Source organism: Salmo salar, chromosome 12 (genome assembly GCF_965601325.2).
Source record: "Salmo salar chromosome 12, fSalSal1, whole genome shotgun sequence".
NCBI classification, from domain to species: domain Eukaryota; kingdom Metazoa; phylum Chordata; class Actinopteri; order Salmoniformes; family Salmonidae; genus Salmo; species Salmo salar.
This window is the reverse complement of record NC_138302.1, coordinates 97,537,207-97,554,951: the sequence shown is the minus strand read 5'-3', so window position 1 is coordinate 97,554,951 and position 17,745 is coordinate 97,537,207. Positions and strand designations below refer to the sequence as shown.

The following is a 17,745-nucleotide window of genomic DNA, read 5'->3' as shown; positions in this document are numbered from 1 at the left end:
TTACACTCACAAAAGTTTTAAAATAATATAGATACTTCAAATGTTATATTATTGGCTATGTAACAATATGCATGTAGTTGAATTATGAAATGGAAAATAAATATATTGTAGGATGTATTGGCAGTGTTGTTTGTGCTCCACTGCCCTTTTGTCATGGCAACGGGCCACACATCTTGCTGCTATGATTACATGCTGTGGTATTTCGCCCTAACAGATATGGGAGTTTATAAATGTTTGATTTGTTTTCAATTTCTTTGTGGGTCTGTGTGATCTGTGGGAAATATGTGTCTCTAATATGGTCATACATTTGTCAGGAGGTTAGGAAGTGTATCTCAGTTTCCACCTCATATTGTGGGCAGTGTGTACATAGGCTGTTTTCTCTCGAGAGCCAGGTCTGCCTACGGCGGCCTTTTTCAATAGCAAGACTATGATTACTGAGTCCATACAGAGTCAAGGATTTTCTTAGAAGGCCCTACTTGCCTTGTCTCTCAGATCGTTCACAGCCTTGTGGAAGTTACCTATGGTGTTAATGTTTAGGTCGAGGTAGGGCAACAGTGTCTAGATAGAATTTGTATATTATTTTTGTCTTACTGAGATTTACTGTCAGGGCCCAAGTCTGACAGAATCTGTGCAGAAGATCTAGGTGCTGCTGTAGGACCTCCTTGGTTGGGGACAGAAACACCAGATAATCTGCAAACAGTCAGATCTTTGAGTCCAGTAAGGTGAGGCTGGGTGCTGCAGACTGCTCTAGTGCCCTTGCTCAGGACATTGTTTTCACTGAGGAAATGTTGGAGGCTGCTGTTGATGATACTGCAAAGGATTTTTCTGAGATTGCTGTTGACGTATATTCCACGGTATTTATTGGGGTCAAATTCGGCTCCACTTTTGGTGATTGGGGTGATCAGGCCTTGGTTCCAAATATTAGGGAAGATGCCTCTCTCTCTCTCTCTCTCTCTCTCTCTTTCTCTCTCTCGCTCTCTCTCTCTCCCTCTTCCACCTGTGGGATACCATCCTCTCTCCTCTCCCTCTCCCCCTCTCTCTCTCCCTCTCTCTGGCAGGAAGTTTGGTCCCAGTGATGTACTGGGCCGTTCGCACTACCCTCTGTAGCGCCTTACAGTCAGATGCCGAGCAGTTGCCATACCAGGTGGTGATGCAACCGGTCAGGATGCTCTCGATGGTGCAGCTGTAGAACCTTTTGAAGATCTGAGGCCAAATCTTTTCAGTCTCCTAATGGGAAAAAGTTTTTGTCGTGCCCTCTTCACGACTGTCTTGGTATGTTTGGACCATGATAGTTCGTTGGTGATGTGGACACATTTTGTACACTAAGTGTATTTCTCACATTATGGTGTTGATGTGTAAGTTATATTATGTGTTGAGTCTGGTATCACCCTTGATCTCCGAATGAGTAAACACCCCCATCCCTCTCTCCCCGTAAGTACTTGATCTCTGAACCCCCTCACCCTTTACCACATCTCCCCCTCACCCTCTCCCACACCTCCCCCTCCATAGTGCATGGTAGATCAAAGAGAGGGTGGCTTGAGAGTGGAAGAAAGAGAGAGAGAGAGATTAAGGTGTGGAGAAAATTGATTATAGAGAGAAATATTTAGAAAAAGGAGAGAGCAGGGAACGAGGGGTGGATGAAAAGATTTAGAAGAAAGGAAAGTGTGCAGAGATTCTGGATGATGAAGAGAGGGGTAAGAGAGAGAGAGAGGGAGAGAGAGAGTAGCAGCAGTGTACATAACATACCGATGTGCATTATTTAAAACCCTGCAGATTACTCTGCCCTGCTTCACAATCTAGCTCATCTCTCTACTTCATACAGGCTGTCACACGCTGACTGGCAGAATGACAGGCAGCAGCAGCCACACAGAGAGACACACACACAGCTCTCTCCTCTGACATCTGTATCAAAGTGAGCTGTAGCTGGCTGCCTGTTGTGAGTGTAATGTTAGCTGTTAATTTTTTATTGTTTATTGTCACTTGCTTTGGCAGAGAGAGAGAGAGAGAGACAGTCAATTCAACTAAATATATAGTTATGAACACGTCCTGATTACATTGGGGTTAGTTATTCATTGTAGTGATAGGAAGGGATCATTTGAGCCTAGTTGTTATAATGAGCTGACTTCAGAAATTCAGATGCCTAATATTAACAAACGGACGATTTGACAGACAAAAAAACAATCAGACTGATAGGCAGACAAGTAGATAGAGAGTCTCAGCTGGCCCTTAATGTTAGATAGGACTGTATCCTTCTGTTAGATAGGACTGTATCCTTCTGTTAGATAGGACTGTATCCCTGTGTTAGATTCGTTATAGAACCCATTGCCCTTTATGGTGTGAGGTCTGGGGTCCGCTCACCAACCAAGAATTCACAAGATGGGAAGCGATTCCCGAACCTTCCATAACAAAGCCATCATTCACAGGGAAATGAACCTAGAGAAGTGTCCCCTCAGCAAGCTGGTCCTGGGGCTCTGCGGAGTCTGTTTGTGTTTGTGAACAGAGCCCCAGAACTGTTGCTGGCTGCCTGTTGTGAGCGTAATGTTTACTGTTCATCTTTTATTGTTTATTTGACTTCTGTTTATTATCTATTTCACTTGCTTTGGCAACGTTAACATATGTTTCCTATGCCAATAAAGCCCCTTAAATTGAATTGAGAGAGAGAGAGAGAGAGAGAGAGAGAGAGAGAGAGAGAGAGAGAGAGAGAGAGAGAGAGAGAGAGAGAGAGAGAGAGAGAGAGAGAGAGAGAGAGAGAGAGAGAGAGAGAGAGAGAGAGAGAGAGAGAGGCACTTACTGTCCTTGCTTTGAAACAGAACCTTCTAGACCCAACGATTGGAACTTGCTAAAATATTAACGTGGGATGCATCATCACAAAAACAATGTGCTAAAAAATCTACTGTGTGTTTATGAGAGAACGTGTTCCTGTTTTCCATTCAGTTGATATTAAAGCCTGCTTGAGTTGGTATTTGGTGCAGGGAAGAGTGATGAAACAGATACAAGCACATCACAGGCGTGTTGAATAGCCGTTCAAATTTCATATGCAGACACACACTCAGACATACACTTACACGCGTACACACACACACACACACACACACACACACACACACACACACACACACACTGAACTGTGGTGGTGTCTAGGGATGTTAGGTTGCTAGGCAACAAGATGGTGGTGTCCTAGAAAAAAGTTATGCATGGAATTCTGGGATGGCTGTGGGATGCGGGATGGGTTCAACACACACACACACACACACACACAAACACACACACACACACACACACACACACACACTGAGTATGAAAACCCAGATCTTTCAGTCATTAGTGTAGTGTTGATGTTAATGTTAGCAGTGTCCAGTGGAAGGTCTGGTGGGGTCGTTACACCATCTGGTCTGACTGGCACAAGGTCAGCTTACATCTCCCAGTCCCTCTCTGTCTGAGCTCTGGGAACATGGGCCTCAAAACATGTAGTCTGGTAGAGTTAAAGGACTATATACTGGAACACAGCTGTAGTCTGGTAGAGTTATAGGACTATATACTGGAACACAGCTGTAGTCTGGTAGAGTTATAGGACTATATACTGGAACACAGCTGTAGTCTGGTAGAGTTATAGGACTATATACTGGAACACAGCTGTAGTCTGGTAGAGTTATAGGACTATATACTGGAACACAGCTGTAGTCTGGTAGAGTTATAGGACTATATACTGGAAAACAGCTGTAGTCTGGAAGAGTCTATATACTGGAACACAGCTGTAGTCTGGAAGAGTTATAGGACTATATACTGGAACACAGCTGTAGTCTGGAAGAGTTATAGGACTATATACTGGAACACAGCTGTAGTCTGGTAGAGTTATAGGACTATATACTGGAACACAGCTGTAGTCTGGTAGAGTTATAGGACTATATACTGGAACACAGCTGTAGTCTGGTAGAGTTATAGGACTATATACTGGAACACAGCTGTAGTCTGGTAGAGTTATAGGACTATATACTGGAACACAGCTGTAGTCTGGTAGAGTTATAGGACTATATACTGGAACACAGCTGTAGTCTGGTAGAGTTATAGGACTATATACTGGAACACAGCTGTGTGTGGGTGTATGTTCATTGTTTAGTCAATAATCTTGCTGTTGTCTCTCACAGTTTATTTCTCATTTTATCTCTTTTTTTTTCTTCTCTGCTACAGAAATAGATGAAGACCGTCTTCCGAACCAGCTATACAAGGTAATTAACTGTGTCCTTTGTATGGAATGTGTTAACGGAGAAATAATTAGTAACTAAAAACCATTGGTGGTTCAAAAGCACTGCATCACAGTGCTGAGGTGTCACTACAGCCTGGGGTTCGATCCGGCTGTGACCGGGAACCCCAAAGGACGACGGACTCACAATTGGCCCAGCGCCGTCCGGTGTAGGGGAGGGTTTGGCTGGTGGGACTTTCCTTGGCTGATTGTGCTGTAGCGACTCCTTGTGACAGAGCCTGGCGCCTGCAAGCTGATTCCGTTTGTCAGTTGAATGGTGGTGCGGCTGAAATCCGGGTTAACAGAGCAGTGTGATAAAAAACAAGTAGCCGGCCAGGAGGGTCACGTTTCAGAGGACACTTGACTCGACCTTCGCCTGTCCTGAGCCCATTGAGAAGTAGCAGAGATGAGCCGAGGGACCTAATTTGGGGACAAAACGGGCTAAAACAATATGGTTGTGGGCCATACCACCTTGAACACATCTGTTCAGGGTCGGGCATTGTTATCTGACTACATGGCTCACCTTACTGATCTCTGTTGACAGGCCGCCTTGTTGAACTCTCCCAGGCAGAGGAGGAAGGGAGCAAGAGCCACGCCCACTATGAAAGGTAAGATAAAATAGCTTAGAAATGTAGAGAAGGTGACACATCAAGTGTGCATCAACATAATGTCATTTCAGACAGGCTCCTTTATACAATAAACACGGGACTTTCTTCAATGTAATAATCTGTTAGTCTGCCCAAAAATGTTTTAATTGTTTCCTCAGTGTGGCACTCTCTTCAGTTCCCGAAATAATAAAACAAATCAACCTTTTAAGGGAGTGGCTACTGATAGTTTCTCTGAGGAGACGGTGTCCAAGATCCACGTTATATATTCAGATTCAGTTCCCACTCTATTCCAAAACGGAACATAAAACTCCTTCAGCTGGAACCAAAATATCCTTCTCCTTCTGCAGAACAATCCTTTCTGAAACCTTTGTTCTGAGACTAGTTTGATAGTTTCTTTGAGACCAGAGCGTATATTCAACGCCCACACACCATAACATGGGCTGAGTCACTCATTGCAAGCAGATTGAACTGTAATGAGTGTGGTTAAGAAGGCTGTGCTGGTTGATTAGAGCTAATGAAAAGTACTGCTGATGCTCTTCACCTATCTAACCGTGTTATGACTTCATAATACCATTTATTAGAACTATGACACATGATTTGTCAACATTGACTTTGACTCCTGCACCTGTAATTGTATATTCCTCCGTCACTCCACTATCCCCTCCCTCCCTCCCTCCCTCCACTATCCCCTCCCTCCCTCCTTCCTCGCCTCTCTCACTCCCTCCCTCCACTATCCCCACTCCCTCCCTCCCTCCCTCCACTATCCCCACTCCCTCCCTCCCTCCTCGCCTCCCTCCCTCCCTCCTCGCCTCCCTCCCTCCTCGCCTCTCTCCCTCCCTCCCTCCCTCCACTATCCCCGCCTCCCTCCCTCCCTCCTCGCCTCCCTCCCTCCCTCCCCGCCTCCCTCCCTCCACTATCCCCACTCCCTCCCTCCTCGCCTCCCTCCCTCCTCGCCTCCCTCCCTTCCTCCTCGCCTCTCTCCCTCCCTCCACTATCCCCGCCTCCCTCCCTTTCCTCGCCTCCCTCCCTCCCTCCTCGCCTCCCTCCCTCCACTATCCCCCTCCCTCCCTCCCTCCCTCCCTCCCTCCCTCCCTCCCTCCCTCCCTCCCTCCCTCCCTCCCTCCCTCCTCACCTCTCTCCCTCCCTCCACTATCCCCGCCTCCCTCCCTTTCCTCGCCTCCCTCCCTCCCTCCCTCCCTCCCCCTCCCTCCCTCCCTCCCTCCCTCCCTCCTCGCCTCCCTCCCTCCCTCCCTCCTCGCCTCCCTCCCTCCCTCCTCGCCTCTCTCCCTCCCTCCCTCCACTATCCCCACTCCCTCCCTCCCTCCACTATCCCTCCCTCCCTCCCTCCCTCCCTCCTCACCTCTCTCCCTCCCTACAGAGTTACAGTTCATGGTAGACCACCAGTTGTATAAACAGCAGCAGCAGCAGCAGCAGGGTGGAGGTGAGATGAGATTGTTTCCTAGGTTCCTTTCCTTTTTCTTTTCCCTGGCCAATGTGCTTTCCTTTCTGCATTACTTGTTCTTTAGGGAGATAGGCTCCATTACTGTTCAGCTCTTACACTCCTACTTACACTTATGGAAATTGGCCTCTATGGATAGGGCTAAATGTAAATGTTCCCCACAGAAGAACTATAAAAAAAATCATATGGTAGCAATTGAAAGAGTTTGGATATTATGGGACAATTATTAGACCAAAGTTGAGGCCATAACAGATCACCTGACACAAGACTGAATCCAAAACATTACACTGTTGATTTGATGTGCATTTTATATTTACTGTACTTTTTCACAGCGTTTGTTGATAACGACATCTGAAAACACTCTGGATGCATTCAGTAACGTCATTTTAATACACTTTTAGGACTCAAGGAAGTGACTTCTCCTTCACTTTTTTTAAATTTAGCTCTCTTAGCTTTGCTATTGAGGGGCGGCAGGTAGCCTAGTTGTTAGAGCGTTGGGCCAGTAACCGAAAGGTTGCTCGGATCTAATCCGTATGGTAGTATGGCAGTAGGTTCCTGTGTGTATCAAGAATGGTCCACCACGCACTTAAACTGAAATTAGACGAAGTATTAGAATTTTACCAACCACAAAATGGCGGAGCGATTTCACCATATTGCATCTTTAAGTGCCTTTGAACTGGGTATGGTAGTACCCAGGCACACGGGTTTGAGTGTGTCCAGAACTGCAACGCTGCTGGGTTTTTCCCATGTGTACCAAGAATGGTCCACCACCCAAAGGACATCCAGCCAACTTGACACAACTGTAGGAAACATTGGAGTCAACATTGGGCAGCATCCCTGTGGAACGCTTTCAACACCTTGTAGAGTCCATGCCCTGACGAATTGAGGCTGTTCTGAGGGCAAAAGGGGAGGTGAAACTTAATATTAGGAAAGTGTTGTTAATGTTTTGTACACTCAGTGTAAATTGCAATCTAGGTCAAGTGGGCATCATTTGAAAGATTATTCTATTACCAATATGGCTAGCTAAGTTATAAAATACAATCTTAGAGTGTTAGGCTTTGAAAAGTCCCTTCAGACAAACAGATTGGAAATGTGGGTGCACGTAGAAGGGAGACATGAGTGCATTCAGGTGTGTGTGTTCCTTGGCTAGTTTTCTTCACAATTTGAGGAACACAGGCTCGTTGTGTTCAGGACAACCCAGGCTATAACACATGTCATCCTTGTAACTGTACATCAAACACAGTGATCATGACCATTGATACTGTGAATGACATGAGTCTTATGAGATGGAAATGGGATGTGCACATTTGGACTCACGGGTGTTTGGTTTGCTTGTACGACATCAACGCTGTATTTATTATAATCCTCAACTTCTCGTCTTTCAGAACACATGAACTACTCTCAATTTACAGTATTTTCCCTCCCTCATACAACAACAAATGTTCAAAAGTATCCCAATTAGTGGGAGGGATGGGGAGCATCTTCATGTGGCGCGATGCTCAAATTTCTAATGGCTGTCCGTCAAAACCTATCCAGCGCTATGAGGAGGTGAACCTGAGCTCTGACGTCATGTATAGCATGCTACTGTAATGTCACCGCGTTCCAATTTAGGCATGAATCTGTCATTTTCAACCCGTATACAGGGTGACGGGCTGTGAGTGGAAAGGGCTATGCACCTGGTGACGTAAAAAAACTGCTGTTATAAAAATGGCTTTCTGAAATACATTTGCCTGATTGACTGAATGATTGATTGATTGCACAGAAATGTGTTTTTTCACAAGCTCCATATATATATATATATAACACAATATATAGGTGTAGAAGATGAACGTATATGATAATATTCCAGGTGATGAGTGTTCCTCAGAGAGCTGTCTGTCTGACAGACCCAGCCCGGACGCTCTGCCCAACGGGGAGGAGGAGGAGGAGCTACCGGAGGATGAGGAGGCCTGGGGAACCGAGGACAAGGTCACTGCAGAGGCCTTCGAGAAGCTGCGCTGCCAGATGGAGGGTAAGGATGGAGGAATGGGATAAAGGGAGAGAGAGATATGGAGAGATAGGGAGAGAGATGTAGAGAAAGATAGGAGATATAGGGAGATAGACATAGTGTGTAGAGAGAGAGTAAAAGGTAGGTAATAAATGGGAAAATTACATGCAGTCCTGGCAACAGTGCTCACCTCCTACCTTGCCAACTGCTTTAAATTCAGCAGTAAAATAAACCCTTGAGTCGTCCCTGCTGAGTCTGGATGGAGTCAGATCTACTAGATAGAGTTGTCCCTGCTGAGTCTGGATGGAGTCAGATCTACTAGATAGAGTCGTCCCTGCTGAGTCTGGATGGAGTCAGATCTACTAGATAGAGTCGTCCCTGCTGAGTCTAGAACTCATGGTGTAGGAGGTGGATACAGTCAGACAGGATGGAACTCATGGTGTAGGAGGTGGATACAGTCAGACAGGATGGAACTCATGGTGTAGGAGGTGGATACAGTCAGACAGGATGGAACTCATGGTGTAGGAGGTGGATACAGTCAGACAGGATGAAACTCATGGTGTAGGAGGTGGATACAGCCAGACAGGATGGAACTCATGGTGTAGAAGGTGGATACAGCCAGACAGGATGGAACTCATGGTGTAGGAGGTGGATACAGCCAGACAGGATGGAACTCATGGTGTAGGAGGTGGATACAGCCAGACAGGATGGAACCCATGGTGTAGGAGGTGGATACAGTCAGACAGGATGGAACTCATGGTGTAGGAGGTGGATAAAGCCAGACAGGATGGAACTCATGGTGTAGGAGGTGGATACAGTCAGACAGGATGGAACTCATAGTGTAGGGGCTGGGCTCAGTCAGACAGGATGGAACTCATGGTGTAAGGGCTGGATACAGTCAGACAGGATGGAACTCAGTGTAGGGGCTGGGCTCAGTCAGACAGGATGGAACTCATAGTGTAGGGGCTGGGCTCAGTCAGACAGGATGGAACTCATGGTTTAAGGGCTGGATACAGTCAGACAGGATGGAACTCATAGTGTAGGGGCTGGGCTCAGTCAGACAGGATGGAACTCATAGTGTAGGGGCTGGGCTCAGTCAGACAGGATGGAACTCATGGTGTAAGGGCTGGATACAGTCAGACAGGATGGAACTCATAGTGTAGGGGCTGGATACAGTCAGACAGGGTGGAACTCATAGTGTAGGGGCTGGGCTCAGTCAGACAGGATGGAACTCATAGTGTAGGGGCTGGGCTCAGTCAGACAGGATAGAGTCTACCTTCCTCCTGCATGTCTGGTGTACAGGTCAGACAGGTCAGACAGGTCAGACATACTACTCTGCTGGACTACCCTGATCTCACCTTTACTATTCCAGCTAGTATATTTTTAGATTTGACACCAATGTTGCCGTACCAGCAAATCAAAGAAAATTAAACTTAAAAAATAATTGTCATCAAAGTCCTGTCTTCCTGGAACAAAGTTTATGCTGGCCCTTCTTACGCAACATGTCAGTGTTACACTCAAAGTGAAATTTATAATCAATTACTGTTTCAAGATACTTGGAATCTACAGTGTCTACCAGCTGGCCCTTGATGACAGTGTTCTGAGGGGTAAAGCGTTGATGCCTGAATTCAAATCTGTCATAAGAATGCACTGTCACAGCAACGGACAACATCATCAACAACAGGGCCATGGACAGTTTCATCAGCATTAAGGAGACTAACTGTTACAGAGTCGTCCGCAATCTTCAGGAACCAGCTATTCATCAGTGTGCAGGAAATATACGAGTACTAAGTGGACAAATATCTAGCCTTATCTTACTGATCGATCTCTCTCTCTCTCTCTCTTCCTGTGTGTGTGCGTAAGTGTCCAATATGTCAGCTGCAGACACAACAGCTGCGTCCACAACGAGTCCACTGGCAGAGAAGAAAATGAACAAACCCAGCCAAGCAAAACAAGACAAGTAAAACAGCCTACACAGCAATCTGGCATGCATCCTAAGTGGCACCCTATTCCCTAGCTATGAAGTGTACTCCTTTTGATCAGAGTAGTGCTCTATATAGGGAATAGGGTGCCACTTGGAACGCATATCCTGATGTTCAATAAGTAACTTAGACAGACAGATGACAGACAATGACTGACCATCCTTTTGACAGACAGACTTACGGCTGAATTCAATATGTATCACAGAGGTATCGCGGAAGATCCGCATAAAAATGCAAATTCATTGGTATAAAATACTACTTTAGAGTTTTTGGAGGTATCTGTACTTTACTTTACTATATATATTTTTGACAACTTTTACTTTTACTCCACTACATTGCTAAAGAAAATCATGTACTTTTTACTCCATACCTTTTCCCTGACACCTGGAAGTACTCGTTACATTTTCAATGCTTAGCAGGACAGGAAAATGGTCCAATTTACACACTTATTAAGAAAACATCCCAGGTCATCCCTACTGCTTCTGATCTGGCGGACTCACTAAACACAAATGCTTTGTTTGTAAATGATGTTCGAGCGTTGGAGTGTGCCCCTGGCTATCTGTAAAAAAATATATACATATATATTATTGTGCTGTCTGGTTAGCTTAATATAAGGAATGTGAAATAATTTATATTTTAGCAATTACATTTACTTTTGATACTTAAGTATATTTAAAACCAAATACTTTTAGACTTTTACTTAAGTAGTATTTTACTGGGTGACTTTCACTTTTACTTGAGTCATTTTCTATTAAGGTATTTTTACTTCTACTCAAGTATGACAATTGGGTACATTGTTCACCACTGTGTAAAGGTAATTTCTGATTGAGCCAACATGTGCAGTGTTTACCGTGAATGCAGTCTCTGCGACCACGGGAACATTGCCTTTAATTATCAATGGTTGTCAAGTCTGCTCCCGCTCTCCCTCTCTGGCACTCGACGACGCCAGGCTACCCATTATTACGCACACCTGTCACCATCATTACGCGCATCAGCGCTCATTGGACTCACCTGGACTCCATCACTTTGTTGATTGCCCCTTCTATATCTGTCTGTTCCTCAGTTTGTTCCCCATGTCAGCATTATTAATGTCGTTATTTTTTCCCGTCCAGACGCGGGTCCGTGTTCTGTTTCATGTCCGTTGTTTATTAAATGTGCACTCCCTGTACTTGCTTCTCGTCTCCCAGCGTCTGTCCTTACAATGGTGCTATAAAGCAGATCTTCATCGCTACGGATGGAATAGAACCCCTTCTGTAGCTACGGAGCTATCAGGGTATCTGTCTGGCCGGGCCTTATACCATGCAGGTGGAAACAACAATGTGGCTACTACTTACATTAGGTCCAAAATGCTACAGTACCAGTCAAACGTTTTGACACACCTACTCATTCCAGGGTTTTTCTTTATTTTAACTATTTTCTAGACTGTAGAATAATAGTGAAGACATCAAAACTATGAAATAACACATATGGAATCATGTAGTAACCAAAAAAAGTGTTAAACAAAATCTAAATATATTTTATATTTGAGATTCTTCAAAAGTAGCCACCCTTTGCCTTGACAGCTTTGCATTCTCTTGGCAAACCCTGGAATGAGTAAAACATTCTGTAATATGAAGTTTCAAACCAGGACAGGATATACGTACTTGGCTATATTTCATGCAAAGTGTTGTTTTTTTTGTATACACAAACTGTAGCAGCCTACCACTCCCATGTCTAATATGCCTCCTGCATAAAACTCATGAATCCAAATATTGTTAATTGTTATTGTTGTAATTTTTTATTGGTTTATGAATTGTTAATTACTATAATTAAGATATTTATAAGATTGCTTTGCTGTTTTAGACATTCTGTCCTGGACTCTTGAAAAACAAGCAGTAGTCTTGGTTGGCTAACAGAGATCCTAAACAACAACAACATAACAGGATATCTATTTTTATGAGTCACGGGGCAGTCAGAAGTTGCCTCACAAATGACAAAAGTAGTGCGCTATATAGGGAATAGGGTACCATTTGTGATGCATCCAGGGAATCATCTCTGATACAATTTGGAACTGAGATCAGTCTCTGTCCATGTGAATCTCTAAAGTCTAAAATGACAGATAAGGGACCTTTCATTGGACAGAAAGACTCTGGCTGAACTTTGACCTTCTAAACTAAAACAACATTGACTACTGACATACCACTCATGCACGGCACGACTTGTACTGTACACCCCCTTAGTACTGTGCTAAACACAGTACATACATCTAACCACAGTTTTTTTGTTCAGTACTTAATGTGTATACAATAACAACGTCCAGAAATGTACGGAACTCATTTCATCTTTAGAAATTATATTTATTTTCTACAGGATTGATCCCATACTCTGATATGGCATTAGGCCTATGATTGGGTGACATTTTAAACTACAGATGTAGGATTTTAAGTTGATCACCCTGTTGCAGGAGATCTTTCCTGCATTGCAGGACATGTAATAATTGTAGAGTATTTGAGGTTTCAAAAGGCTTCTGAAGTTTGTAATTTCCACTTTGAGATTTTAGACTTGATTTTTCCTCACGAAAGTGTATCAACCCCTACAAAAAAATGACAATTAATTATATTTATAATAATTCACATTTAGCAAACAGGCTTAAATGAAGATTCTACACCTGTATTGAGCTGTTGACAGCTACTGTTCAGTGTCATCATGTCCTTTTGTTTAGAGACTGGATCTTTATTCCATGTTCTATATGTATAGTACACAGCAAATGAACCACGTGCAAATTAAAGATGTCTACAGAATTATAATGTCTACAGAGAGATTGGTTTTCCAATTATTTAGCACTGAACACTAATGAACACATTTCTTAACAATTTTTGATGGAAACATACATTATACTGTATTTATTTTATTTTCTCAGTTATAAATGATGGTATATAATACAAATGAATCTATATCAGCATTTTGGGTCAACTTTATTTGTTTGAATTGATAATGATTACATGTGTAATCTAATGGCTCTATTCAATCTGTATCTCCGAGATTCAACGTTACAGCGTGATTGAAATTCAAAGGCAATGTTCCCACGTTAGGGGAGACTGCATTCAACCAGAAACGCTGCATACGGTATGTCGGCTTAATCAGGAATTACCTTTACATTTCTATCCGCAATCTGTAATGCTTCAGCGATGCAGATGGAATAGAGCCCTTAAATTATTTATTTGATACAATAAAGTGTCGATGTTAAAGAAGTGTCTGTTTTACTTTTTTTTTTAAAACATCCATATTAACTGTATAAATTGTTCTTATCAGTAAGAACCACCAATAGCAGGCCTTAATACAGTAAGAACCACCAATAGCAGGCCTTAATACAGTAAGAACCACCAATAGCAGGCCTTAATACAGTAAGAACCACCAATAGCAGGCCTTAATACAGTAAGAACCACCAATAGGAGGCCTTAATACAGTAAGAACCACCAATAGGAGGCCTTAATACAGTAAGAACCACCAATAGGAGGCCTTAATACAGTAAGAACCACCAATAGGAGGCCTTAATACAGTAAGAACCACCAATAGGAGGCCTTAATACAGTAAGAACCACCAATAGGAGGCCTTAATACAGTAAGAACCACCAATAGGAGGCCTTAATACAGTAAGAACCACCAATAGGAGGCCTTAATACAGTAAGAACCACCAATAGGAGGCCTTAATACAGTAAGAACCACCAATAGGAGGCCTTAATACAGTAAGAACCACCAATAGGAGGCCTTAATACAGTAAGAACCACCAATAGGAGGCCTTAATACAGTAAGAACCACCAATAGCAGGCCTTAATACAGTAAGAACCACCAATAGCAGGCCTTAATACAGTAAAAACCACCAATAGGAGGCCTTAATACAGTAAGAACCACCAATAGGAGGCCTTAATACAGTAAGAACCACCAATAGGAGGCCTTAATACAGTAAGAACCACCAATAGGAGGCCTTAATACAGTAAGAACCACCAATAGCAGGCCAAGAAGGTGTTGGTCTCAACTGGAACCCTATTCCCTTTAAAGTGTACTAATTTGACCGTGACCCATGAGGCTCTGGTCAAAAGTAGTGCACTATAAAGGGAATAGGGTGCCATGTGGTAATGCAATAGGGTGCCATTTTGGACACACACAATATAGCTGTGACATTAGTGTTGCGTCACTGACCTATAGTGTTGAGTAAGGTTGACTTGTATTACAACCCTAAAATAGACCGTTCAGCTTATCAATTATTCAATAGACGTAGAGCTATGAGCATAAAACACATAAATATTTCAAAACGTGACTGGTTATCACCAAAGTATTTCATAATAGCACTGTAGCCCTGTTCAGTTTTTCCCCCTTTTACTGGAGGACCAGTGAACTGGACTCTGCTGAAGGACTGGCCTGATATCTCAGCCTGGTCCCAGATCTGCAGTGATTCAACCAACTCCTCTGACTGTTACTGTTTGTCATGCCCTTGACGTACAGTGTCCATATCAGGACGGCCTCAGAATCACAACATTCAAGATACAAATCTGGCACAGTATGTTAGTCCTGGTCTGCTAGTCAGAGGAGTTGACTAATGATCCGGGACAATGGCTACTAACATACAGTGTATTCAGTATAGTTTACACTTCAAATTCTTTGGACAGCAGATGAAGAATCAGATGAAGAATCACTTTTTTGTTTTTACATTTCATGTGAATATTAAAATGGTACATCCAAATCTCCTCAGTGGAATGGTAGAATATAAAGCAGTAGAAACTCTTTATCTTGTTGTACTTCTGTACTTTACATCTCCCATCAACAACAACAGTCACAACATATCTCCAGAATTGTACTACCCTCTAACATTGCCCATATTACATTTAACATACATGTTACCCATGCTACCCATATTACCCCTGCTACCAATGTTACCCATGTTACCCATGTTACCCATGTTACCCCTGTTACCCCTGCTACCCATGTTACCCCTGTTACCCATGTTACCCATGTTACCCCTTCTACCCATGTTACCCCTGCTACCCATGTTACCCCTGTTAACCCTGTTACCCATGTTACCCCTGCTACCCATGTTACCCCTGCTACCCATGTTACCCCTGTTAACCCTGTTACCCATGTTACCCCTGCTACCCATGTTACCCCTGCTACCCATGTTACCCCTGCTACCCATGTTACCCCTGCTACCCATGTTACCCCTATTAACTCTGTTACCCCTGCTACCCATTGTTAACCCTGCTACCCATGTTACCCATGTTACCCCTGCTACCCATGTTAACCCTGTTACCCCTGCTACCCATGTTACCCCTGTTACCCCTGTTACCCCTGTTACCCCTGTTAACCCTGTTACCCATGTTACCCCTGCTACCCATGTTACCCCTGCTACCCATGTTACCCCTGTTAACCCTGTTACCCATGTTAACCCTGTTACCCCTGCTACCCATGTTACCCCTGCTACCCATGTTAACCCTGTTACCCCTGCTACCCATGTTACCCATGTTACCCCTGCTACCCATGTTACCCCTGCTACCCATGTTACCCCTGCTACCCATGTTACCCCTATTAACTCTGTTACCCCTGCTACCCATTGTTAACCCTGCTACCCATGTTACCCCTGTTACCCCTGCTACCCCTGCTACCCATGTTACACACATGTTCTTTGTTCAGTTTCTTCATCAATGTTTTCCTAACTGGTTAAACAATGTGTTTGGGTACAAACATATTCGGTAATTAGCAAATAACATGACCAGCATGTTTATTTCAATCCTCATTATTAAATGACTAAGGTTTCCACATGGTTTCCATAGGCATCGTACTACATGAGAGGGCCATTTCTACTGTTGAGCATCGTTACAACGTTAGAACAGTTCATCTTCACCAGTCGGCGGCTCCTTCGTCACGTTCTGATCCAAGATTCCTGAGAGGGGAAAGCAATGGAATATAGCAATATGATTGAGCTACAGAGGACTGGAAGAAGAACCGTGTCTAAATCTGTTTATTTCTCTACTACCTCCTCAAGCTTTATGGAGATGAAAGAGAAACACTCCCTGCATCCCAAATTGGACCCTATTTCCATATGTAGTGCACTACTTTTGATCAGGGCACATAAGGCTCTGATCAAAGCTATTGCACTACATAGGGAATAGGGTGCCATTTCGGACATACACATGGAATATTTATAAGGCCATGACAAAACCCCAAGAGGCTTAATTTATTAAACCAACCCTGGACCCCAATCATGAAATGGTAGTTTAATTGGCTAGGCTTGCAGTGGGCAATCACGCCCTGCCAGGGATGGTGTAGTCACGCCCTGCCAGGGATGGTGTAGTCACGCCCTGCCAGGGGTGGTGTAGTCACGCCCTGCCAGGGGTGGTGTAGTCACGCCCTGCCAGGGATGGTGTAGTCACGCCCTACCAGGGGTGGTGTAGTCACGCCCTACCAGGGGTGGTGTAGTCACGCCCTGCCAGGGATGGTGTGGTCACGCCCTGCCAGGGGTGGTGTAGTCACGCCCTGCCAGGGATGGTGTAAGTGTTCTAGCCAAGCGCCAATAGTCCACTCTCGCCAGCCCTGCCTGGCAAGGTAAGGTTGCCCACCCCTGAGGTATAACGAGGTAAGGTTGCCCACCCCGAGGTATAACAAGGTAAGTTTGCCCACCCCTGAGGTATAACAAGGGAAGGTTGCCCACCCCTGAGGTATAACGAGGTAAGGTTGCCCACCCCGAGGTATAACGAGGTAAGGTTTTCCCACCCCTGAGGTATAACGAGGTAAGGTTTTCCCACCCCTGAGGTATAACAAGGTAAGGTTGCCCACCCCTGAGGTATAACGAGGTAAGGTTGCCCACCCCGAGGTATAACGAGGTAAGGTTGCCCACCCCGAGGTATAACGAGGTAAGGTTGCCCACCCCGAGGTATAACGAGGTAAGGTTGCCCACCCCGAGGTATAACGAGGTAAGGTTGCCCACCCCGAGGTATAACGAGGTAAGGTTTTCCCACCCCTGAGGTATAACGAGGTAAGGTTTTCCCACCCCTGAGGTATAACGAGGTAAGGTTGCCCACCCCGAGGTATAACGAGGTAAGGTTTTCCCACCCCTGAGGTATAACAAGGTAAGGTTGCCCACCCCTGAGGTATAACGAGGTAAGGTTTTCCCACCCCTGAGGTATAACAAGGTAAGGTTGCCCACCCCGAGGTATAACGAGGTAAGGTTTTCCCACCCCTGAGGTATAACAAGGTAAGGTTGCCCACCCCTGAGGTATAACGAGGTAAGGTTTTCCCACCCCTGAGGTATAACAAGGTAAGGTTGCCCACCCCTGAGGTATAACGAGGTAAGGTTGCCCACCCCTGAGGTATAACGAGGTAAGGTTGCCCACCCCGAGGTATAACAAGGTAAGGTTGCCCACCCCTGAGGTATAACGAGGTAAGGTTTTCCCACCCCTGAGGTATAACAAGGTAAGGTTGCCCACCCCTGAGGTATAA

General features: G+C 44.5%; 2 protein-coding genes across 2 annotated transcripts in view; one reads left to right on the top strand and one right to left on the bottom strand.

The window, feature by feature from the left end:
• LOC106566152 (protein phosphatase 1 regulatory subunit 1A) overlaps window positions 1-11,444 on the top strand; it is a 40,841-nt gene extending 29,397 nt beyond the window's left edge. Inside the window, exons 3-7 of the mRNA XM_014134008.3 lie at window positions 4,189-4,226; window positions 4,785-4,848; window positions 6,227-6,289; window positions 8,157-8,318; window positions 10,158-11,444. Coding sequence (XP_013989483.1) covers window positions 4,189-4,226; window positions 4,785-4,848; window positions 6,227-6,289; window positions 8,157-8,318; window positions 10,158-10,258 — 428 coding nt within the window. The 3' untranslated portion in view covers window positions 10,259-11,444. The remainder of the gene's footprint in view (window positions 1-4,188; window positions 4,227-4,784; window positions 4,849-6,226; window positions 6,290-8,156; window positions 8,319-10,157) is intronic.
• A 1,767-nt stretch (window positions 11,445-13,211) lies between these two features.
• The window catches only part of LOC106566161 (dual specificity calcium/calmodulin-dependent 3',5'-cyclic nucleotide phosphodiesterase 1B), a 31,027-nt gene continuing 26,493 nt past the window's right edge, over window positions 13,212-17,745 (bottom strand). The window contains exon 14 of the mRNA XM_014134022.3: window positions 13,212-16,189. Within this exon, the coding sequence (XP_013989497.2) occupies window positions 16,131-16,189 (59 nt within the window). The 3' untranslated portion in view covers window positions 13,212-16,130. The remainder of the gene's footprint in view (window positions 16,190-17,745) is intronic.